Source organism: Sciurus carolinensis, chromosome 12, assembly GCF_902686445.1.
Source record: "Sciurus carolinensis chromosome 12, mSciCar1.2, whole genome shotgun sequence".
Classification (NCBI taxonomy): Eukaryota; Metazoa; Chordata; class Mammalia; order Rodentia; family Sciuridae; genus Sciurus; species Sciurus carolinensis.
In genome coordinates, this window is record NC_062224.1 from 57,432,941 (window position 1) to 57,456,375 (window position 23,435).

At 36.0% G+C, this 23,435-nt stretch overlaps 2 protein-coding genes across 9 annotated transcripts in view; one reads left to right on the forward strand and one right to left on the reverse strand.

Annotated features, from left to right (window-relative positions):
* Cep170 (centrosomal protein 170) overlaps positions 1-21,054 on the reverse strand; it is a 131,881-nt gene extending 110,827 nt beyond the window's left edge. For 4 of the 8 annotated variants that reach the window (XM_047520485.1, XM_047520481.1, XM_047520480.1 and 1 more), the window contains exon 1: positions 20,720-21,053. The gene's annotated coding sequence lies outside the window, so the exon portion shown is untranslated. Of the gene's footprint in view, positions 1-20,719 lie in introns of all 8 variants that reach the window. The other 4 variants (XM_047520483.1, XM_047520487.1, XM_047520482.1 and 1 more) reach the window with 2 other exon arrangements.
* A 670-nt stretch (positions 21,055-21,724) lies between these two features.
* Positions 21,725-23,435, forward strand: part of Sdccag8 (SHH signaling and ciliogenesis regulator SDCCAG8) — a 241,548-nt gene continuing 239,837 nt past the window's right edge. Inside the window, 1 exon segment of the mRNA XM_047521464.1 lies at positions 21,725-21,911. Within this exon segment, the coding sequence (XP_047377420.1) occupies positions 21,845-21,911 (67 nt within the window). The 5' untranslated portion in view covers positions 21,725-21,844.

Here is a 23,435-nt window from a genome sequence, read left to right on the forward strand (position 1 = left end):
GATCTCCATGACAGGCACACAAGTCCAAGCACTCAGCCCTCAGGACTGCCTGGGAGAGAAGTGCCTAATGTCTTCATAAGGCTGTGCATTGTTTGCATTGGGTGCTATTAATATTGATCTCCCCCCTTAAACACAAGGTACTGGAAACCTTCAGAACGCTATAAGTCTACAGGGTAGAAACTGTGCTGCCTCAGATCCACACTGCTAGATGGAAAGACACATGTACAATATGAAAAAATAAGGCAACAAAGTGTCCCAAACAAACCAAGATGCTTCAATGATAGAGTTCAATGAAAACACAACAGAAGAGATGTCAGAGAAGGAATTCAGAATGCACACAGTTAAACTGATCCATGACATAAAAGAGGAGTGAGATCAGACATAAATATCAGAAGGCAAAAGATCACTTCAAATAAGAGATAGAAATGATCAAGCAGAAACCCTCCTAATGAAGAAATCAAAAAACAAATTAAAAATTCAATGGAAAATATCACCAACAGACTAGACAACCTGGAAGACAGAACTTCAAAGACATATAATCTTGAAAATAAAGTTGACCACACAGAGAAGTGGTAAGAAACCACAAAGAGAACTTCCAAGAAATATGGGATATATAAAAAGACCAAATTTAAGATTTATTGGGATAGAGGAAGGCACGGAGATACAAACCAAAGAAATACACAATCTTTTCAATGAAATAACATCAGGCAATTTCCCAAACCTGGAGAATGAAATAGAAAATCAAATACAAGAAGCTGATGGAACCTCAAGTGTACAAAATTAAAGAAGAACACAGTAGGCATTATAATGAAAATGCCTAGTATATCAAATTAGGATAGAATTTGAAAGGCCGCAAGAAAATAGTATCAGAATACATATGGGGGAAACCAATTTCAATCTTAGTTGATTTCTCCACCCAGACCCTCGGTACCAAGAGATCCCAGAAAACTATATACCAAGCTCTGACAGAAAATGGATGCTGAGAATTTTATATTCAGCAAAATTAAGCTTCAGATTTGAAGATGAAATAAAAACCTTCTATGATAAAAAAAAAAGTTAAAAGAATTCATAATTAGAAAGCCCACAGTACAAAACATTCTCAGCAAAATAGTTCATGAGGAGGAAATTAAAAAAAAAAAAATGAAAACCAGCAAACAGGGGAACTGCACTAAAGAAAAGGTCAATCAAAGGAGAAACTAAGTCAAGTTAAAAACCAAAAGTAAACCCAAATGACCAGGAATACAAATCATATCTCAATAACCTTGAATGTTAATGACCTCAACTCATCAATCAAAAGACACAGACTGGCAGATTAGATTTTTTAAAAAGACCAAACAATATGCTGTCTTCAAGAAACTCATCTCCTAGGAAAAGACATCCAAAGACTGAAGGTGAAGGTTCAGGAAAAAACATACCACTCACATGGATTGTGTAAACAAGCAGGGGTTTCCATCATCATATCAGACAAACTGGCCTTCAAACCAAGTTAGTCAGAAGGGATAAAGAAGGACATTTCATACTGCTTAAGGGAATCATACACCAATAAGTCATGACAACTGTAAATACATATGCGCCAAACAATGGAACATCTACGTACATCAACAAAACCTCAATTTCAAGAATCAAATAGACCACAACACAATAATACTGGGTAACTTTAACACACCTCTCTCACCACTGGATAGATCTTCCAAACAAAAACTAAACAAAGAAACTATAGAATTAAATAATACAATCAATGATTTAGACTTCAAGGACATATATAGAGTATCTCATTCATCATCAAGCGAATACACTTTCTTCTCAGTAGCACATGAATCCTTCCCTAAAATAGACCATATTTTAAGTCACAAAACAACTCTCAGCAAATACAAAGGAACAGAAATACTGTCCCTCATTTTATCAGACCACAAAAGGATGAAACTAGAAATCAACAATAAAATAAAAAATAGAAGCTACTCCAACACCTGGAGACTAAGTAGCATGCTATTGAATGATGAATGAATAAAAGAAGAAATCAAGATCAAGGAGGATATAAAAAATAGAGGTAAATGAGAACAGAAATACAATATATCAAAATCTCTGTGATGCTATGAAGGCAGTGCTAAGAGGAAAGTTCACTGCATTAAAAGAACAAAAAGTCAAAAAAAAAAAAAAAAAATGACCTAACATTACATCTCAAAGCCCTAGAAAAAGAAGAACAAATCAACACCAAAAGCAGCAGAAGACAGGAAAATGATTAAAATCAGAGCTGAAATCAATAAAACTGAAACAAAAGAAACAATTCAAAAAACTGACAAAACAAAGAGTTGTTTCTTTTTAAAAAAAATTGATAAACCCTTAGCCACATTAACAAAGAGAGAAAACACAAATTACTAAAATTCATGATGAAAAGGAAATATCACGACAGATACTACTGAAATATAGAAGATAATTAGAAACTATTTTGAAAAAATATACTCCAACAAAATAGAAAATGTTGAAGACACTGACAAATTTCTAGAGGCACATGATCTATCCAAACCGATACAGGAGGACCTACACAATTTAAACAAATCAATTTCAAGCAGTGAAGTAGAAGAAGGCATCAAAAGCCTAACAACCAAGAAAAGCCTGGGACCAGACAACCAAGTTCTACAAGACCTTCAATGAAGAACTAATACTAATACTTTTCAAATTGTTCCATGAAATAGAAAAGGAGGGGACCCTTCCAAACTCATTCTATCAAGTTAGTATCACCCTGATAGCAGAAGCAGACAAACACATCAAGGAAAGAAAACTTCAGAACAATATCCCTCATGAACGTAGATGCAAAAATTCTTAACAAAATTCTGGTAAATTGCATACAAAAACATTAAAAATATACAGCACCATTATCAAGTGGGGTTCATTCCAGGGATGTAAGCTTGGTTCAACATACAGAAATCAATAAATGTAATACATCACATCAATAGACTTAAAGGCAAGAATCATATGATTATCTTGTTAGATATAGAAAAGCATTTGACAAAATACAGAATCCCTTCATGCTCAAAACACTAGAAAAACTAGGGATAGTAGGATCATACCTCAACATCGTAAAGACTATCCATGCTAAGCCCAAGACCAATACCACTCTCAATGGAGAAAAGCTGAAAGCATTCCCTCTAAAAACTGAAACAAGGCAGGGAAGCTCTCTTTCACCACTTCTATTCAACATCATCCTTGAAACTCTAGCCAGAGCAATTAGACAGAAAGAAATTAAAGGGATATGAACAGGAAAAGAACTCAAACTATCACTATTTGCCAACAACAGGATTCTATATTTAGAGGATCCAAAAAATTCCACCAGAAAACTTCTAGAACTATTAAATGAATTCATCAAAGTAGCAGGATAAAAAGTCAACACTTATAAATCTAATGCATTTCTATTCATAGGTCATGAATCCTCTGAAAGAGAAAATTAGCCTCAAAAAGAAAATAACTTGGGAATCAATCTAACAAAAGAGGTGAAAGACCTCTACAATGAAAACTAGAGAGCACTAAAGAAAGACATTAAAGAAAACCTTAGAAGATGGAAAGATCTCCCATGTTCTTGGACAGACAGAATTAATATTGTCAAAATGGCCATACTACCAAAAGTGCTATATAGATTCAATGCAATTACAATTAAGATCCCAATGATGTACTTCATAGAAAAAGAGAAAGAATCATGAAATTCATTTGGAAAAATAAGAGGCCCAGAATAGCCAAAGCAATCTTTAGCAGGAAGAGTGAAGGAGGAGGTATCATAATACCAGACCTTAAATTATACTACAGAGCAACAGGAACAACAACAGCATGGTTTTGGCACCAAAATTGACATGTAGACCAATGGTACAGAATATAAGACACAGAGAAAAACCCACATAAGTACAGTTATCTCATACTAGACAAAAGTGCCAAAACATACAATGGAGAAAAGATAGCCTTCTTCAACAAATGATCCTAAGAAAATTGGAAATCCATATGCACCAAAATGAAATTATACCCCATCTCTCATCCTGCATAACACTTAACTCAAAATGCATCAAGGACATAGGAATTAGACCTGAGACCCTTCACCAAATAAGAGAAAAAGCAGGTCCAAATCTTCACCATGTCAGTTTAAGACCAGAATTCCTTAACAGGACTCCCAAAGCACAAGAAATAAAATCAAGAATCAATAAATGGGATGGATTCTAACTAAAAAATTTTTCTCAGCAAAGGAAACAATCAATAATGTGAAGAGAGAGCCTACAGAGAGGAAGAACACCTTTAACACACATACTTCAGCTAGAGCACTAATCTCCACAATTGATAAAGAGCTCAAAAAACTTAACAGCAAAGATACAAATAACCTAATCAATAAGTGGGCTAAGGAACTGAGCAGACACTTCACAGAAGATATACAACTGGTCAACAAATATATGAAAAAAACTTCAACATCTCTAGTAATTAGAGAAATGCAAACCAAAACTACCCTAAGATTTCATTTCACTCTGATTAGAATGGCAATTATCAAGAATATTAGCAACAATAGGTATTGGCGAAGGTGTGGGGAAAAGGTATACTGATACATTGCTGATGGGACTGAAAATTGGTGCTACCACTCTGGAAAACAGTGCGGAGATACCTCAGAAAACTTGGAATGGAACCACCACTTGACCCAGCTATTCCACTCATTGGTTTATACCCAAAGGACTTCAAATCAGAATACTGTCACATCAATGTTTACAGTCACATCAATGTTTACAGCAGCTCAATTCATAATAACTAAACTGTGGAACCAACCTAGATGCCCTTCAACAGATGAATGGATAAAGAAAATATGGTATATCTACATAATGGAATATTACTTAGCCATGAATAAGAATAAAATTATGGCATTTGTATGTAAATGCATGGAGCTGGAGAATATCACGCTAAGTGAAATAAGTCAATTCCAAAAAAAGCAAAGGCCAAATGTTTTCTCATGAATGCTGATACATAACGGGGAGGGGCAGTAAGGAAAGTATGGAGAAACATTGAACTGTGATGAGAGGAGGGGAGGAGGGGTCGGGTGAGAGGAAAGATGATGGAATGAGACAAACATCATTACCCTGTACATGTATGATTACACAAATGGTGTGACTCTTCATTGTGTACAACCAGAGAAATGAAAAGTTGTACTCCATTTGTGTACAATGATTAAAAGGGCATTCTGCTGTCATATATAACTAAATAGAACAAACAATAAAAAAAGAAAACCCCAGAAATCTTCAGGGGCAGGAGGTAAGAAATTAATCATCTAAATTTTGCTAGCAATTAAATGTAGCAATTAAATCCTAGTCATGACTCTCCTTCAGACATCTCTTTCTTAAACAAAAACAAAAATATATACAACCAAAAGAAACAAACAAACAAAACCCTCAGTTAAGCAGAGCTCAGAGCTTTACTAAGGTCTAGTTCTTCATACCATGTATGTTTTACTCCTTTTGTTTATGTTTAAAAACATTAGTTCTGGTCATTTTAAAGGAAGAATGATGGCAAGAGGGGTCTGAGTGATTTTAATTACTTTAATACTAAGGTTGTGAGATTGAGTGAACTTGATATATAGTAACAAAAAAAAAAACAGATTATCATGTTTGTGGGGAAAAACTATTATATAATCAGTATATGTATTTACTTGAGATAAAACACATGTGTCAAAACACATGTGTACCCATAAGCTCTGGAAATTAGCTGGCTGATTCAAAAGCAGAAGGTTTTACAGAGAATAAATCTCCTTTTGCCCCGCAACTCCTCTTCTGCAAAAAAACTAACTGTTCTCACATAAGGGCTACCAATCCACACTGTGGAAAATGCTTTCCACTAACCTGTGCATTTCTTATTTTAATAAAACATTGTCTACCTCTGCATCCATATGACACTTTTCTTTTGTTACTGTGAGGAATTTAAGAATGATAATGATCTCTATGGGCTTGACCTAATGCACAGCTGCTTTCTGAAGGATGTAATTTCTTTCTGATTAAAAGAATAAAAATTTTTAAAAAGGCAAATGTGTTAGTCAGTTTTTCATTGCTGTAACTAAACTACCTGACAATAACAATTTAGAAAGATGGGTGTAGTGGCACACACCTGTAATTCAAGTGATTCAAAAGACTGAAAGAGTTGGAAGCTAACCTCAGCAGCTTAGCAAGACCCAATCTCAAACAATAAGAAGGGCTAGGATATATAAAGTTCAGTGGTAAAGCACCAATGGGTTCAATCCCTAGTACCAAAGAATAAAAAAAAAAAAATAACTAAAAGTTTATTTAAAGTTCATGGTTTCAGAAGTTTAGTCCACAGTCAGGCAACTCCATCACTCTGGGCCCGAGATGAAGAGAACATCATGGCAGAGAGGCATGGCAAAAGAAAGCTGCTCACCTTATGGTAGCCAGAAAGCAGAAAGAGAGAGGGAAGAGCTAGGAGGACAAGATATAATTCCCAAGGGCATATCCCCAGTGACCTACTTCCTCCAGCTATGACCCCCCCACCGCCTACAGTTACCATCCAGTACAGAAGTCCTTTTGAATTATTAATCCATCAAATGGATTAATCCACTGATGAAGTAATAGCTCTTATACTCTCATAATCTCACCTCTAAATATTCCTGCATTATCTATCCCATGAGCTTACTGGGGAATATTGCATATTGAAACCACAACAGAAAATAAAGTGATAAACTTCACCTTTTGAAATTGTAAGTAGTAAGTTTGTAAACTAAAATGAACTCACTAAGCCACTGCATGTAAGAGCAATAGGTTTTTGTAATTTGTACCAAGACTTTTTAGATCACACCAACAACCTAAGAGGATAAAAGAAATTTTAAAACAAATGTATAAATTCAAGATTCCTATTCATATTTTTCCCTAAGTATCTAATAGGAATATTTCTAAAAACCTGTCTTTATGAAACAGAATAGAAGGGCCCATTACTCCTGAGCAGTCCATTTTCTTTTCTTTTTTTCTCTCATCTCTGACAGCCACATATGGCCCCCAAATCCTGTGGCTGCTAGAAGATTTTTGCTGTGGCAGCATCAGCCTCAGTAGCAGGTTCATCCCACAAGACTCCACCATCACAGGCTCTGTGGATGAGTCTACCATTCTGCAGTCCACCATCTATCCTCAATCTATTCTGTAAGAAGCCCCTCCCCAATCCATGACTAAGTAGAAAGTCTGCAATTAGCTGGCAAAACACTGTGCAATATATTGGGTCTGAGTCTACCTTCTGGTCTGTATAAGCAGGTTTCCCATACACTTTCTAGAACAGGTCAAGTACTGTTTCCCCTCATGCTGCAACGTAAATTCTAATGAAGCATCTCTGGGATGGTTATATTTTGCCTATTCAAGATGTCTACATCAAGTACAGATGTCTGAACTGGTTACACTAAGAGCAGGTAACATTATGAAAGTGGCCTGGGCTAGCATTACCAAAGGTAACTAGCATTCAAACAACAGAGAGCGACAAAGAGCAATGGAGAGCTGTTAGCTGTGGCTCCTGGAAGAGCTCCAGAAAACTAAGAGCTGCTAGAATTTAAGGGTCTGAGTTACTAACACTCAAGGGAGCTGTAGTTCACTTACTATGAGTTCTATCTGAATTTAGCAATCTAACTCTCAGTCAATTGGTAACATTTAGACACCATGTATTTCTGAAAATTAAAAAAAATTAAGGTTGCATTTCAGCTAAGAACTGTATCTCTTTACTGTAGTCTTATTTATAACAGAAAGCATTTATTGACCACGTACTATATATTAGACATTATTTAAAGAACTTCATATATATGAATAGAATTCACATACACACACATAAATTGTTTTCAACAACAAAAATTTTGTAAGTTCGGGCTGGGGAGATAGCTCAGCTGGTAGAGTGCTTGTCTTGCAAGCACAAGGCCCTGAGTTCGATCCCCAGTACCGCAAAAATAAATAAATAAATAAACTTTTGTAAGTTCTACGAAAGAGAACATAAACATTATGCCCCCAATTATAGAAGATTCCCATTTTATAGATTATAAAATTACTTAGTCCATTTTTTAATTCCTTCACATGTAACTATGCACTGCAGATATGAGAAAGTGGGAAAAAAGACAAAAAGTTCCTAATCTCAAAGAAGCAAAAACAGATAAATAAGACAACGTCACTGACAATGAGATGAAAAAACAAAAAGAAAAGCTTTATGGAACAGTTTTAGGGTGGGTTCTTTAGGATGGGTGGTAAAGGGAAATATCTCAGAAGGTGACATATGCTTAAAACATATTCAAAAATTCAACCCTGCTGTGTAATTAACTTGATCTGGAACAAATAATGAAATATACTCAGAAAAAAAATTTATATATTTTAAATCTCCACCCTCATTTGTATTGTTACTACAAAATAATAAATCCACAGCTGTGCTTTTCTTGGATTCCTACCAAAATACTTATTCCATGCTCATGGAACAAACTAAATATTGAGAAAATTTTTGCTCTCATATACTCATGATTATTTTGGAATGAGTGCTCCAAATTTCACCTTTACCATCTGCTACATTCATTATGAATTCTTTTTTAAAAGTAGTTGAATATGTATCAATAACAAATATAATTTACAACTCTAACCTGACATAGCATTAAAATACAAAAACACACTTTTCATAAAAACAAGTGAAGATGACATTCCAAATACTGAGCCATGTATTCTGTATCCGATTTTACTATATATTTTCACAAAAGATATGAATTTGATGAGAAAAGCAACAATTTAATAAGACATTCCTTCATAAAAATCATTTTATAACATGCTCAAAGAAAATAAGAGAAAACAAGTGATACTTTTACATAGATTATTTAGGTATTAAATGCTCTTGCCATTTTTTCTCTGCAAGTTTATAAAAAATGTAAAGTAAGACTTGCTTTCTTTTATCAAACTGTACAACTCTTGTTGGGCACAGTGGCACATGCCTATAATCCCAGAGACTTAGGAGGCTAAGGCAGGAGGATCACAAGTTGGAGCAGTTTAGCAGTTTGGCAAGGTCCTAACAAGCAATTTAGTGAGACTCTGTCTCAAAATACAAAATAAAAATAAAAAGGGCTGGGGATGTGGGTCAGTGGCAAAGCACCTCTGGATTCAATCCCCAGGTACTGGAAAACAAACAAACAAAAAACCAATATTGTACAACTTATTAAAACATAATTTTGTTGTTTTACACAACAAACCAATTAAGACTTAAATTCAAACAGGTACCTTCTCTGCACACTTTACTAGGTTCTTACATTTTCATTCTTCTGTTTAATTATTAATATTAAAACAAGTATGTAAGAAATTTTTCCCTTATGAAATCCAAAGTAAAAATCTCTAATCATGAATCTAGTACTAGTAAATAAGAACAATCTATATTCAAACCTGGGACTCTAGCTACTGAGAATTAGGCTTTTTCCACAACCATTATATCCTTTATCTCTTTCCTAATTATACTTTAAAATGATATGGGTGATAATAATTCCTAAGTCTCATATTTGGCTGACGAGTTTGAGAATGACTGAAAAGCAATATATTTCTACCTAACAACATTTTCCAATGCTCTTTTTTGAGCAATAAATGCTGACAATTTCATGCAAAATTCAGTCTTTCAATGTACCTCTTAGCCTCCTGATTGGACACCAGCATGCCCCAAGATTCTGTGACAAATCCACAGAATTTTAATCAGTAATTAAAACCACAGACCAAAAATCAGTTAATTTAGAAGAATAAGGCAAATTTGCTAAGTTAGGGTACAGCAAGAATTATAAACATCAGATCTGAAGATTTATAAACTATTTCTAGGTTCACTGAACAATGATGAACCTGAACAACCTTGTCAGGTCACAAAGCACTAGAAGCAAGAAAAAGTGCACTAAGCTATCTCAAAAGAATAGGAAACAAACTACAGGAAGGAGTGACAATGTGAAGAAAGCAGTATGAGTTCTGAAAGTCAAATGTTTTTTATTTACCCTTCTTAGTTCTGTATGACAACAATTTTTATTTCTGCCAGATTTCTACAACTGATTTTAGCATATCCCATCTCACCTGCCCTTTAAAAATGTTTCTGTTTATTTTTGATACATTTTCTCATGCACTATACATCAACTGTTTGGGAGGTCAGTATAAATAATTTTCATTAGAGTATCAATGATACAGAAGAAAATTGAAATGAAACTTCAAAGTGTAGAAAAACTAAAGTCTAAAGAGTATGTTTTAAGCAAGAATGTACTTTATGGCTGTCAAATTCATTTTATAATAATACCATACTAATCACTAGTCTAAATTATGCAATTTTTCTGTTTTACCCTCACAATAAATTATCATGCTTGTAAATATAAGCAGCACTGTGTAACAATACTGTGATAGTGGAAATGTTCAACATCTAAAATGTCTAGTTCACTAGGCAAATTGGGTACTTCAATATAACTAATGCAAACTGAGAAGATTAATTTTTATTTTATTTAACTTTAATTTTCATTCTAATATTCACACATGGCATGTAGCTATTTTAGCTACTCCAGTTCTACAAACAAATCTCATGAGTATCTATATTAAGGAGGGCATATAAACCTGGAAAATAAGCTGATAAAATAATTTATGTTGGAAAGAAAATGCAATCTTACCAAATAAGCACAAAGAGCTTTATGCTTTCATTTACAAAGGAAGCATTACTATGATTTTCAAATAAATTAGTAAAGTCTTGGTTAAAAGCTTTCAATAAACATTTCAACTGTCACTGAATTTTTAAGTCTATTCTTTCATATATTATAATTCTTTAGGTTAACCATGCTTAAAGTAATTATGTTCATCATTACCAGGATACCATGAGGTACATAAATAGTTCACCAGAGGTATTTTGTACTGTGATAATCTCTGAGCAAATTAATACAAAATTTTTGTTAAGAGAGGAACTCTCCAGGCACAGTTAGCCTAAAGAATTTTGACATTATTTCATTTGAAGAAGAGCTTCTGCAGTTTTGAGATTTAAAAAAAGCAGCTAAAATAAATAAAAGATGATTGGTGTTAACTGTTAATAGAAAGAAGCATCCCAAGTGTCCATGGACAGATGAATGGATAAGCACAATATAGTATGAACAGAAAATAATATTCATTCTTAAAAGGAAGGAAATTCTGACCCGCCCCATAACATGGATCAATCTCAAGGACATTAAGTGAAGTAAAATTAGTCAGTCACAAAAAGATAAGTACTATATGATTTCACTTATATGAGGTACAAGAAGATTATTTTAGCTTTATCATGAAAATATGTATGTATTTTCTAATCCCTCACCTGGCTGCCTTCAGTTTAGATTGAATGGGTTGACAACATGATAGTATATAGGGACAAGGAGAGTGGGCTCCAACTTTGAAGATTAAAGATTCAAACTAGAACAGATATCAGAGCACAAGAAAAACAGGTATAAGACCCAGAGAATTTAGAATGATTTAGAATGTAAATATTTGACTGGATTACAAATTGGGCTCAAGAAGAAAGGAAAGGACATGTCAGATATCAAATTCTAATCACAAAAGGAACCAGAGAGAGGGAGGAGGGGCAGGGGAGAGAAATACTTGGGAATGATATTGACCAAATTATTTTGTTATATTGTGTACACGTACAAATATGTAACAAAACCTACCATTAAGTACAACTATAAAGAAACAATTTTAAAAATGTGAAAAAAATTCTATTTATAAAAACTGACCCTAGAGAAGTAAATAAATGGTTGACAAGATAGTACTCTTTGATGAAATATTCCTATCCCTCACATTATATATTTGAGGGGTAGAAGATGTTAACTCGGAATTAACCTACGACATTAGCAAAAAGATTTCAGACTCCTTAATGAATTACATTCTGAATATTATTCACAATCATTACTAGACCTGCTTCTGGGGCCACTAAACAGTCTTTCCCATCTCTGGTCCCAGGCCACACTCCCCAAAGTTCTAAATTTAATTTTATTTACCCTTTGCTTAACTACATTCTAGTTCTTCCTCTATTTATAAATTTTGAATCCTTAATTTATAACAGTAGATCCTGATCATTCTGGAATTGTTATTCACTCCTTAAAATCACAGGGAAAAATCATGTTCTCTCACCTCAACCACAGACTATTATATTTATTGAATCAAGCCCAATTTGGAATTCATAGATAAAGGATAGGGAATAGTGAAAGCATAAGGTAATGAAATGTAAAATTTAAAATAAATAGCTCACTCCTGGATTTGCTACTAAGGGAAATAACAGAACTTCTTGATTAGAGAAACAGTATGTTTCTTTAAATAGTTCTTCAGCTTAAAATATTTTTTAAAAAAATCAATTTTCCATTTTTTCTTTAAAATTAGACACAGACACAAAGAGTCACACACACACACACACCTGTCCCAAAGAAGGTTTCCCTTCTCAGTGTCATCAGTGTCAACTTTGTTGGCAAGCTATTTATAGAAACACTGAATGCAGCATTACTACTGAAATAGAAAACAGAAAAATTCATTTTTTTAACTGTCATTTGTTTTATGTAACGGGTTGCTTGGAAAATATTTCAACAACACTGCTGTTGAAAAAAACTTGCAACTTGAAACAATCTCAAATAAGAGCAAATACTGGTATCTACAATTTACCTTCAAATATGTAAAACAAGAGACTGATAACTAAAATGATATGGATAAATAACAAAACAGGTGATAAATCTTTATGATAGAATCAAGATAGTAGGCATATAAATAGTCACTATGAAAGTTTTTCAATTTTCCTACATGTTTGAGAATTTCATTTTTAAAAATGTAGAACATGTAAAAATCACCGCCCCTGTATAAAAAAAATTCAATATCTTATTTCCCAAATTAACGCCACTGAAAAGAGAATGAAACAAATAACTTAAAAAGTAAAAATGCTAAGAACACTAAAATCTAATGGATGTGCACAAAGCTACACTGAGAAAAAAATTTTATAGCCTTACAGACATTCTCTACCAAACTGAAAAATAAACTTACTAGTCATCAAATAGTAAAATATTAGAGATTTTTAAAACAAATTAATGAATTAAAAATATTAACCCAAAAATGATAAATCAAAAAAGTTCATTGGAGAAAAAGTATTATAAATTTTGGGGAGGTTTTACTGTTCTTTCTATACTCATCTTTAGCTTAAAATGAAATAAGCACCCAAAAGATATAAGCCTCTCATCGTTCTTTTCCTAACATCATGACCTTTTCTCTATTCCCCCAGGAATACTGTAAAATTATGTGCAAGTTGCCTAAGGTGCTAGAATCCAATAAGTTTTTTTTTTTTCTTTTAAAAAGCTATTCCTATAGAGTTAAAATGAAAAGTATTTTTGTCACCTGTAACCCCAGCTAATACATTTCCTTTCTTACCACATTTGGGATAATAAGGAAAGAAGATCCCTACCTATGGTTTTATCTTTGATCTGATTTTACATCTAATTTATTTGATCATGACAATAAACCTATGAGGTTATGAGGTTAGAGTTGGTCTATAACTAGCTTTATTTTAGAGATGAAGAAACTGAGTTTCTGATATTGAGTGACAAACTTCTTATCTCACATTAGTGACACTGAGGCAATTCCTGAAAAGTTCTTCTTACTGCATCTCCTGTTGAAACCTCAACTGCAGCAATGACCTACTGATGAATAAAACTTTTTTCAGGGCTTCAGATTTAGTAGTTTCCAGGGGAGAATAATTATGAACATTTCTGCATTCCTGTTGACAAACCAGAAAGAAGAAAGTGCTACTGAAACTGTTTTCTCAGAGACTGTTGACAAGAGGACACTATTTGATTTCTTAAGAAGTAGTCAGGATACTAAGGGTGATATAGGTGATGGATCATTCCTTATCTCTAAAATACTCTTTGGCTTCTGGGGCAACATACTCCACTAGTTTACTCATACCTGGTCACATCTTTTAATCTTTCCTGATGGCTCCTTCTCTTTTACTAAGCTTCAGTGTTCAGAGTATCAGGACTCAGTTTTGGGCCTCTTCTCAATCTGTTTAACTAACTCTTTAAGTCATCTCTTCCAGTCTACTGGTGACGGTTAAAATTTAATATTTAGGTATTCATAATCCAAATCTCTTCTCTGAACTCCTGATCTATATGTCCCCTTGTCTACTTATTATTCCTAACTTTTTGAGTCCAAAATTCTTAACTTCTTAAACCATAAACTGATTCACTTTCACTAACACCAACACTCTCAAATCTAAATAACATTCTTGGTCTAGATCATACCAATTATATTTCCTAGTTCATCTTGCTGTTCCCATACTTGTTCCCCTTTAGCCTATTAGTTACAAAATAGCCAAAGTCATCCTTTAAAACTAAAATACAATTTTTTGGGTCATTTTCCTACTCAAAATCCTCCAATGTACTCCCTTAACACCTAAACAAAACAAACCAATAAAACCTCTATCCAATCTCGATTCCTCCTACTTTTCCCTTTGCTCATTCAACTCCAGTCCCAGTGGCCTCTTTGGTCTTTGAATTCACTCACCCCATTTCTTCCTCAGAATCACTGCACTGGAATAGAAAATCCTCTACCCAAATACCTACATGGCTTGCTTCTTTAACTAATGCAAGTCAGCTAAGGTTACCTTCTCAGAGAAAGAAAGTGAGAATTCCCCGTCCACTCAAAAATAGCTGCCCTCATGATGTACAGCACTGTGTAAAGAGGCTATCTTTTGTGTTGGAAAGGGAAGCAGGCCTAAGAACACATATTTGTATTTGCTTGAATTGAAGGATAAGGAAGAACTTATTTACTAGATTGGGGAAAGTGGCAACTGAGCACACAAAGAAAATGGGGTAAAAGGAATTTTCATATGTTCTTTTTTCAAATACTAGAAGAGGCCAAGTTGTTGTCCTAACTTCATTTTTGTCCTTCTAACATGTCCCCTGACCCCTTCAATTTAGTCCAAATTCCATGAACAGTCAGCACTTACAGGTATACAACCTATGATAGGAACTGAGGCTGCCCCTGCCACAGCCTCAAGCAATAGCAATCATTTCATGACAAGCTGACCCCAACAAGCAATAGTTGTCATCTCATAACAGGAACATAACTCCCACTCCTCAGGCAATAATGATTTGCCTGGCATCAGCCAGAACCTCCCAGAACCAGATGAGATAATGATCAACCAGACCACAGTTTGATCAAGGCTGCTTGCCTAGGCATACTTCTTGCCCCCTGGTTTTTGTCCTTCCCCTGTAAAAACCTAAAGCTCTTGTCAGTAAAGATAGGGCTTAGGACACTGGTCTACACCCTCATATTCCCATTCTTCCCAGCAGGGCCATACTGAAAAATAAATTCCATTCTGACTTCACCACCATTTGGTGCTCTGATTGAACTCTTGAGGCAGCAGGTGGCCAAATCTGGCCTGTTGGTACCTCCAGAGTCAGGCCTCTGGCTTAGGACTCCAATAATAATATTATTTGATTTTTTTTTTTTGGGGGGGGGGGTGCTAGGGATTGAACCCAGGGCCTTGTGCAAGCTAGGCAAGCACTCAACCAACTGAGCTATATCCCCAGCCCATGATTTGATTTTTTGAATGATGTGAATTACCGATTCCTTGAAAATTAAAAAAAAAAAAAAAGTACCAGTCTTCCATGATTCACTGTTTACCCTGATTTTCCTCATAGCACTATCCTAACTTTATATCATTTTATTATAAAATTATCCCAATTCTTAGATTCACCCAATTCCTTTACTACTGGTGGATATAACTATTTTCTCAATAATAATAATAATACTATCCAGGTGGATTTCATTGCCTTTGACACCTTTTCCCCCCAGTATATTTTGTTTATGTAACATTTATTCTATTTATAAATCTGCATAGCTTTGTCCTTGGCTACATCCAGTACATGACCAGGATGAAAATTATTAGAGATCTGGCTTGTTAAGTTTATAAATGTCAAAAAGCCAGGAAGGGAAACTAATCCCTTGGATAACATGATTCAAGGAGATCTCAACAAGTTTTAACTATGGCTACACTCAAGTAGATGAAATTTAATATGGGGAAAAGTAAAACAGGGCTTCAAAAACATCATCATGTGTGTATACAGAAAGACAGATCTAGCTAAATGTAAAGATGTTGGTTTATGTTGACTATGTCAGTGATTTCCAGACAAATTTTTTCTAAAATGTAAATAAATATATAGAGAACCAACATAAGGCTGATAATATTTTATTGGTTATTTAAGAACACTAAAAGAAAACAAAAATCTACAACAAATAGCAAAATTACCCTATCTTACCTACTAAAAATATCATTTCATAAAAGATGTTATCATTTCATTTTAGAAAGGCAGAAGTACAGAATTTCTAAAATAATCCCTTGAGTTACATAAATATAACTTGAAAAGCTATCTAACATTTTTCTCCATGTGTTTTGCTTAGAACTGGAGGGAAATTAATGTTGTCAAAGAGTTGACAAAACTTTAGACTGTAAACACAAGTGTATGGCTTGAAATAAGGAAAAGCATAGTTTTACTACACTCTGCATTCAGACCATAACTGCAGAATTAAATATGGAAACTAGATCCGGAGAAAATAGCACTAACAGAATTCAGTTGACAGAGGAGAAAAGTGAAACTACATAATATGAAGTTGTAAGTTGTGGAACATGTAATTCAGAATAAAAGAAAATTGAGCAGAGAGCTAATAAATTTGAGAAAAAATTACAGTATCTTACTCCACAAGTTAAACTGTAACAAATGGGAAGAAGTTGGATAACAAAGAAGATACTGGCTCAATTTTTGTAAAATCTTTCCATATATCTTCTGAAGGTTAAATTGGCTCTCTTCTTTGTTCAGGGAAGATTCATGGAGGGTTAGATTCATTAGCATCTAAGGAATATTAGTAGTGGGTGGCACATTGTATGGATGACTGGTAAAGCTCCAATTCAAAAAGATGGGCAAAAACAAAAGCCAAAAGTTCATTTATAGGCTCTACCCCTTAGTAATTTGTAACACAAAACGGTCATTTGATAATTCTGTCCCTCGAATCTCCTTCACTTTAAATGTGGAATTACGGTTATTTTATAATACCTTTAGTAAGACTGTTTCGTAAATTAAATGCAAATTCACACATAAGCATGCACACAGCCTGGCATTTAGCAGGTGTTCCATACATGACAGGTATTATTCACGTAATAAATTTTATGTCCCAAAGAACAATATTTCTATGCAACTTATTAATTATTGATACACTTAAATAATAATTTGTTCTTTGCTATGTATCGTATGCTATTCAAATCTAAGCAATGCATTCTTGGGATTCTTTTCCACTTCTCTACAATCCCTATTTGCTTTTAATTTTTATGAGGTTTTTTTAAACCATTTGTTGGTTTCATTTCTTTTTTTTTTTTTTTTTTTTTTTTTTTTTTTTTTTTTGGGTGCTGGGGATTGAACCCAGGGCCTTGTGCTTACAAGGCAAGCACTCTACCGACTGAGCTATCTCTCCAGCCCCCTGTTGGTTTCATTTCTACCTTTGCTTACATAAAAGTAGCTTTATAAATACAGACTATGTTATTCACTCTGGCTAAAAAAAAAAAAAAAAAAAATTATACTGTTGCACAATCATTTCAACTAACTGGACAATATACCCAGTTTAATCAATCACAGATGTTTTCTTATCCTCTTTATATTCCAAAATGGCTAACTCATCGTTAAACACATTCCTCATGAAATAATTGAGTAAATAAATCAAAACCCATTTCAGCATGGGTAGCTATTATTAGAAATCTTCATTATTAACAAAATATTAATGAAAAAAGATGATCTGAGATTTCCTTCCATTAAAATGAAACCTATTTCTTATACTTAATTCTCAGATTCATACATATTATCTACTCACTAAGCATTTTCGGATAGTATGTAACTGATCTTTTGTTATACTTCCAGAATAATTTGCAACTATATACACACTTGAGTTTCCAATTAAGTATCATCCTGTTAGATACTTACTAGCAATGCTTAACAACCCAGTGTTTAAAATAAAGAGCTGGATGTGATAGCACATGCCTGTAATCCCACATACTCAGAAGGCTAAGGCTGGAAAATTGCAAGTTCCAGGACAGTCTTGGCAATTTAGTAAGACCCTTTCTCAAAAAAACAAAAGAACTAAGTATCAACAAAAATAAATACATAAGAATTAAAATTAAAGAAGAAAAAATACACATTAATTATAACAGTAAAAAAATATTTTCCTGGAAAAGAATTTTGCTGAATAAAAAACATTTTGATGAGCTTAAACATACTAGTAGTACTTAGTACTATGTGGGCATTCATCTGATTGCTATCAGATGCAAAATAAAACATTTTTCCAGTAGAATAAGAATCACACAAGGAACAAACAAACCACTAAACATAGAATTTTAAAAAGCATCTTGATATCTGCCAATATCAATGATGCCAATGTTCACATTGTAAATTTAATTATTCTAATGCTAACATAGGAAACATGCAAATTACTTATTTCCATGTAAAATAATTTTAGAACACCACAAGTTACCAATAAATACATTGAAAGTTTGATTGAATATAATGCCACATACTGAGTTTAAATATGGATTATCTTCTAAAGTGTGATTAAGTTTGTGGGAAATAAATTCCAAAAAAATGCCTACTAAATACAGTGTAGAATTAAACAATTAAAATTGAAAAGCAACCAAAAGCAATGTGCAATAAAAATTAACCCCCCCCCCCCAAAGAGCTAATGTTTCTTAAAAGGTAAGTTCTAGTTTAAGTTGAAAATAATTATAATTGACTAATCAAAGAAAAATAAACTTCATAAATTTGTGAAATTTTATTTTTACAGTTTATTGACTTGATCAAGCTATTAGCAAATCCTACTGAATTTCAAGAGATAATATTAAAATATGTTATAATAAAGAATTAGAAAAACCTTCCAACACTTTTATGAAAAGCACGTTAGGGCATCTTTACACAGTAAGTTACTTTATGAAACTGAAGTTACATTTCAGTAGAATTACTATTTTTACATCATGAAGAGAAGATTAAATTAACACAACTGTGAAAATCAAATTCATTCAAAGAGCATGTAGAGAAGATTTTCATAAGTTTGTACAGGGTGAGAGGCCTAGGGGGTACCAGAGAAACCACACAGCAGAAAAAAGATCTTGGTTTTATTTGGCTCTGTTTTCCACTAGTTTGGGCAGACAAGTCAGTTACCTCTTTGAATTTGTGTCTTCCCGAATCTGTCAAGTGTACTCAGACTCTTCTGTTTTATACCACCAAAATTCTACAGTACCTACAAAGTCAGGAAAAACTAAAAGCAGCCCTGATTTTTTTTTTTAAATAATGGCAAAATATATATATATACATACAAAATGATATGTAACTTGCTATTCATCAACACACTATTCCCAGAGATGGGTTCTAAGTTTTTGAAGCATAAGGTAGGGTAATATCAGCGAAGATCTAGATACTGCAATTAATAAGGTAACTATTACTTCACATGCTCCTCCCCATCCTGCTTCATCCTGTCTTCTGTTTGTTTAAGCTTAAGATTCAAATCATTTTAAAAGATGCATTTTCATCCAAATGTATCGTCTGCTTCAACAAATTCCTTTCAAATAGCTGAATTTTCATTTAACAGAATAAGAGATAAAACAATTTCAGAAACAACATACTAAGCCTTTGTTTTAATTGTTAAAAAAAAAAAAAAGTAAAACGGAAAGATTATCCTAATCTATTCCCTTAGGAACATGAATGCATTACCCACCCAATGAAAAAACAATTCTGCTGGTTCATTTCCCTGCTACACAACAGCTTCCTTGTCAGGCCCTTCCTAGCCCAACCTTCATCGTTACCTAGTAATTTTATATTGATCATTTTGACACACTTGGACTCCAGCGGATATAGTCTGTCTTTATATTCGGGGAGAGGGGATAAGCAAAATCCTATTGAACGCCAGAAAACAGATTATGTGATACATATATGTGTGATATATAAATTCCATATTTTCCCGCCCTGTGTTTGGCAGCTGCTAATATCCTCCCACCCCCTTGTAGAAAATGTAAGCGAACCACACCAAAATCCTGCAACTTAATCTTAGGACAATGAAGTCGACGGGAAGCTACTTTCTCCTTCCACGGGTTTACTACAGAGCCTCAGCCTACGCGAGGTGCAGTCGCCTGGCTGGGTGCGTGACACCACGTCTTCCACGCCCTCCCGACGCGTCCAAAAGGCTGCTCGTACGACCTCCCCTAGCCGCCTCACACCCCGAAACCAACCATACAAAAGGGATGGGCACACAGGAAAAATCCCTTCTCCAGCGGCAGCGCAGCCATTGCCTACAGTGCTCCCCCCACACCCTTCACAAACTGCTACGACGGAGGGGAGGGCTGCACAAAGCCGGGAGGGACCTGAAAATGATTGGATACACTCAGGGGAAGCGGGGACGGTGGCGACCGGCCAGGGAAGGCCCCGGGCCGCAGAATGGAGGCCGGGGGCGTCGGCGGGATGGGGGATGGGAGCCCCAGGTCGGGGGCGGTGGTGCTGCGCGGAGCATCCGGGAAGCACCCTCTTGGCCGGCGGTCCCGCACCCGGCTCAGCCGCGGGCCGCGCCCCGAGCCCCTGTCGCGTACACGAGGAGCGGGAGGAGGAAAGCCGCTGTGGCGGCTTTGGCGGAGCCGACACCCAGTAGCCCGACGCATCACTTACCCCTCACCGTGGAGAGAGGGACCGGACGGGGGAGGCGGGGCGCGTTGCGTCCCGTGAGTCGCTAGCACGCCGTCCTCCCCCCACCCCGTCGTCGTCGCCGCCGCTGTCGTCGTCGTCGCTGCTGCAGCGGTCGAGCTCAAGGCCCCTCAGCTCCGCTGGGCAATAACGTTATTCTACACACGCCCCACACATAGCGGTAACGGCAAGAGCGGGCGCTTAATGCGCAGGCGCCTCGGGAAAGGGCGAGGAGCCAAGCCCTATCCCCTCCAGCCGGGTCCCAACGATTTTTTTACTGCGCAGGCGCCAAGCCCAGACAATGAAAAAGGGTTGTGCAGAGGGTCTCACCCACACGCTTTCCTGACTGCCCAGTGCGCAGGCGTGCCCCCAAGACCAGCTGGAACAATGAAGAAGACCCTGGCAAGAGCCAGAGCTGCAACCTACAAGGACTACAGTTCCCAGCCGGCGGTGCGCCAACTCCAAGTGGCGGTCGCGCTGCTAGGCATGCTAGGAGATGTAGTGTTGGCTGCCAGAACAGAGAATGGGCTGGAAGATTTTTGAGGTTCCCTTTCTTGAGGATGTGTTTGATTTTTCGAAAATATAGCAAATGAATGGTGCCCAGAGCTTGTTATTTGCGTCCTTGAGAAGGCTGAGGAATCGACTGCATGACAGCGCATGTTGAGGTGTCAAGGCCTCAGAGGGCCTTTTCAATCCGTTGGATGTTCCGGACCTCAGAAGGATGGGAAGGAGGAGGGACTAAACAAGGCAGGGCCAGAAGAAAGGGGCGGAACCTCCGAGTCGGTTTCTTGGCAACCAACTCGGGCAGCCAAACCACTGAGCCCGGCGCCCATAGAGCAGTGCCCTCTGGGAGTTGTAGTGTAGTTGGAAGGCTCCTTGGGTTCTTAAGGCGGGAGACCCTGAGCCTGGGAACTACAATTCCCGACGTTCGCTATGAGGGCCAGTGGGTAGGAAGAGCCCCCTCGAGCTCCGTCCGGGGGTTCTAAGACTCCCCAGTGACAGCAGCGGCAGGAAGCAGGCGGCCGTTCAGCAGGCGCTAGGCCTGTTCTCGGAGGGGAGTGTGCTGCATATTTCCCTGCGTAACTCCTATCTCTGGCCCAGAGTCTGTGCATGGCGAACTCCCCAGGGAACTCTACCCTGGAGGAAATTCTGGGGCAATATCAACGGAGTCTCAGGGGTGAGTTGCTCCGAACCTCTGTGCCTAGCCCCTAGGTACCCAGGTCCTTAGTGGGCGGGAGCAGACCAGGTGCCTTTCCTAACACCTCCTGTGGGCTCCAGCCAGGCTGCAGAGGAAGAAGACGGATGTTGCTCTGATCTTTGTGGAGAATGAAATAGTTTGACATTGTTTTTACGGCTAAGCAACCTTGTTTCTTTTGATTCCTGTAGTTACCTGAACAAACAAGATGGACTGATCTTGACTTGGGCGTCTTTCACAATCAGTGCCAGCAAAACCTCTTGGACGGCTCAGTGCCATTTTTGCCCAGTTTCCATATTTCGGTGGTTAATCCAATATATTCCTGATTCACACTTTTACACATTCAAATATTGATATAGTGGGTTGACTATTAGTTATGGGACCAAGGAGAAAACACCAAACGTTATTTTAATCACAGTAGCTTCTATTTTTTGGTCTAGCCCACTTGCATACAGTATCGTTTAAAACTTAAAATAATCTTATCTGTTTATCCTTATTTACACATAGAGAAATCAAAACTCAAAAAGTTTAAATTATAGGCCAAAGCCCACACAGATGGTTAGTGGCAGAGCCACATATTAAATTTAGACCTGTCTGCTTACAAGGCTTATATTTTTCTTTATTAATCAAGTCATAATTACTGTTATTGAAACCATATTTAGCTAATGTACATTTTCTTAGTACAGTACCTTATGAGCAAATTACCTGTGAAGTGTTGTCCATATTTGCAGTCTGTGATCTTGCACGATATCTGCAACCTTTGGAATCTCAGTTCTGTTATTTGGAAGTTATAATATATCTGCAAGGTTATTATGAGAAGCAAATGAAATAATCCATATAAAGCAGTGATTTTCAGCCTTTTTTTTTTTTTTTTTTTTTTTTTTTTTTTTTTTTTTTGCGGTGCTGGAGGTTGAACCCAGGGCCTTATGCTTGCAAGGCAAGCACTCTACCAACTGAGCTGTATCCCCAGCCCAGTTTTAAGCCTTTTTAAAAATTGTTGCCCATAGCAAGGAATACATTTTCAGGGTTGGGCATGTGGTTTGGTGGTGGAGTGCTCGTCTGGTATGCATGAGGCCTTTTGTTCCATCCCCGCACACACACACACACACAATTATGTGGGTCATACATGTAAATGAAAAGAATCTTACTAAAGAATTTTTATTCTATTAGATGTAATACACTATTTTCTATTCTATTGAATTTCCATAACCTCCTAGGTCATGACTAACATTTACAAAGGTATTTAAGGCATTTAGGACCTAATTTACTCTGCAAATATTAATCCAGTGCCCCACTATTTGTTAGGCATATTAGGAACAAGATCAAGTCACTATCTCTATGAAGTCTCTGAATTAGTGGGAAAGAAAATAATTATAGATTATTACAATTGAAGTTATACATATTATATATATTTCAGTTATAATTGAAAATACATTAAGGATCAGTGTTTGGCATCTTAGCTGCTATTTATACTTGATACTTGCAGTAAAATGAAGATTTTTCAAG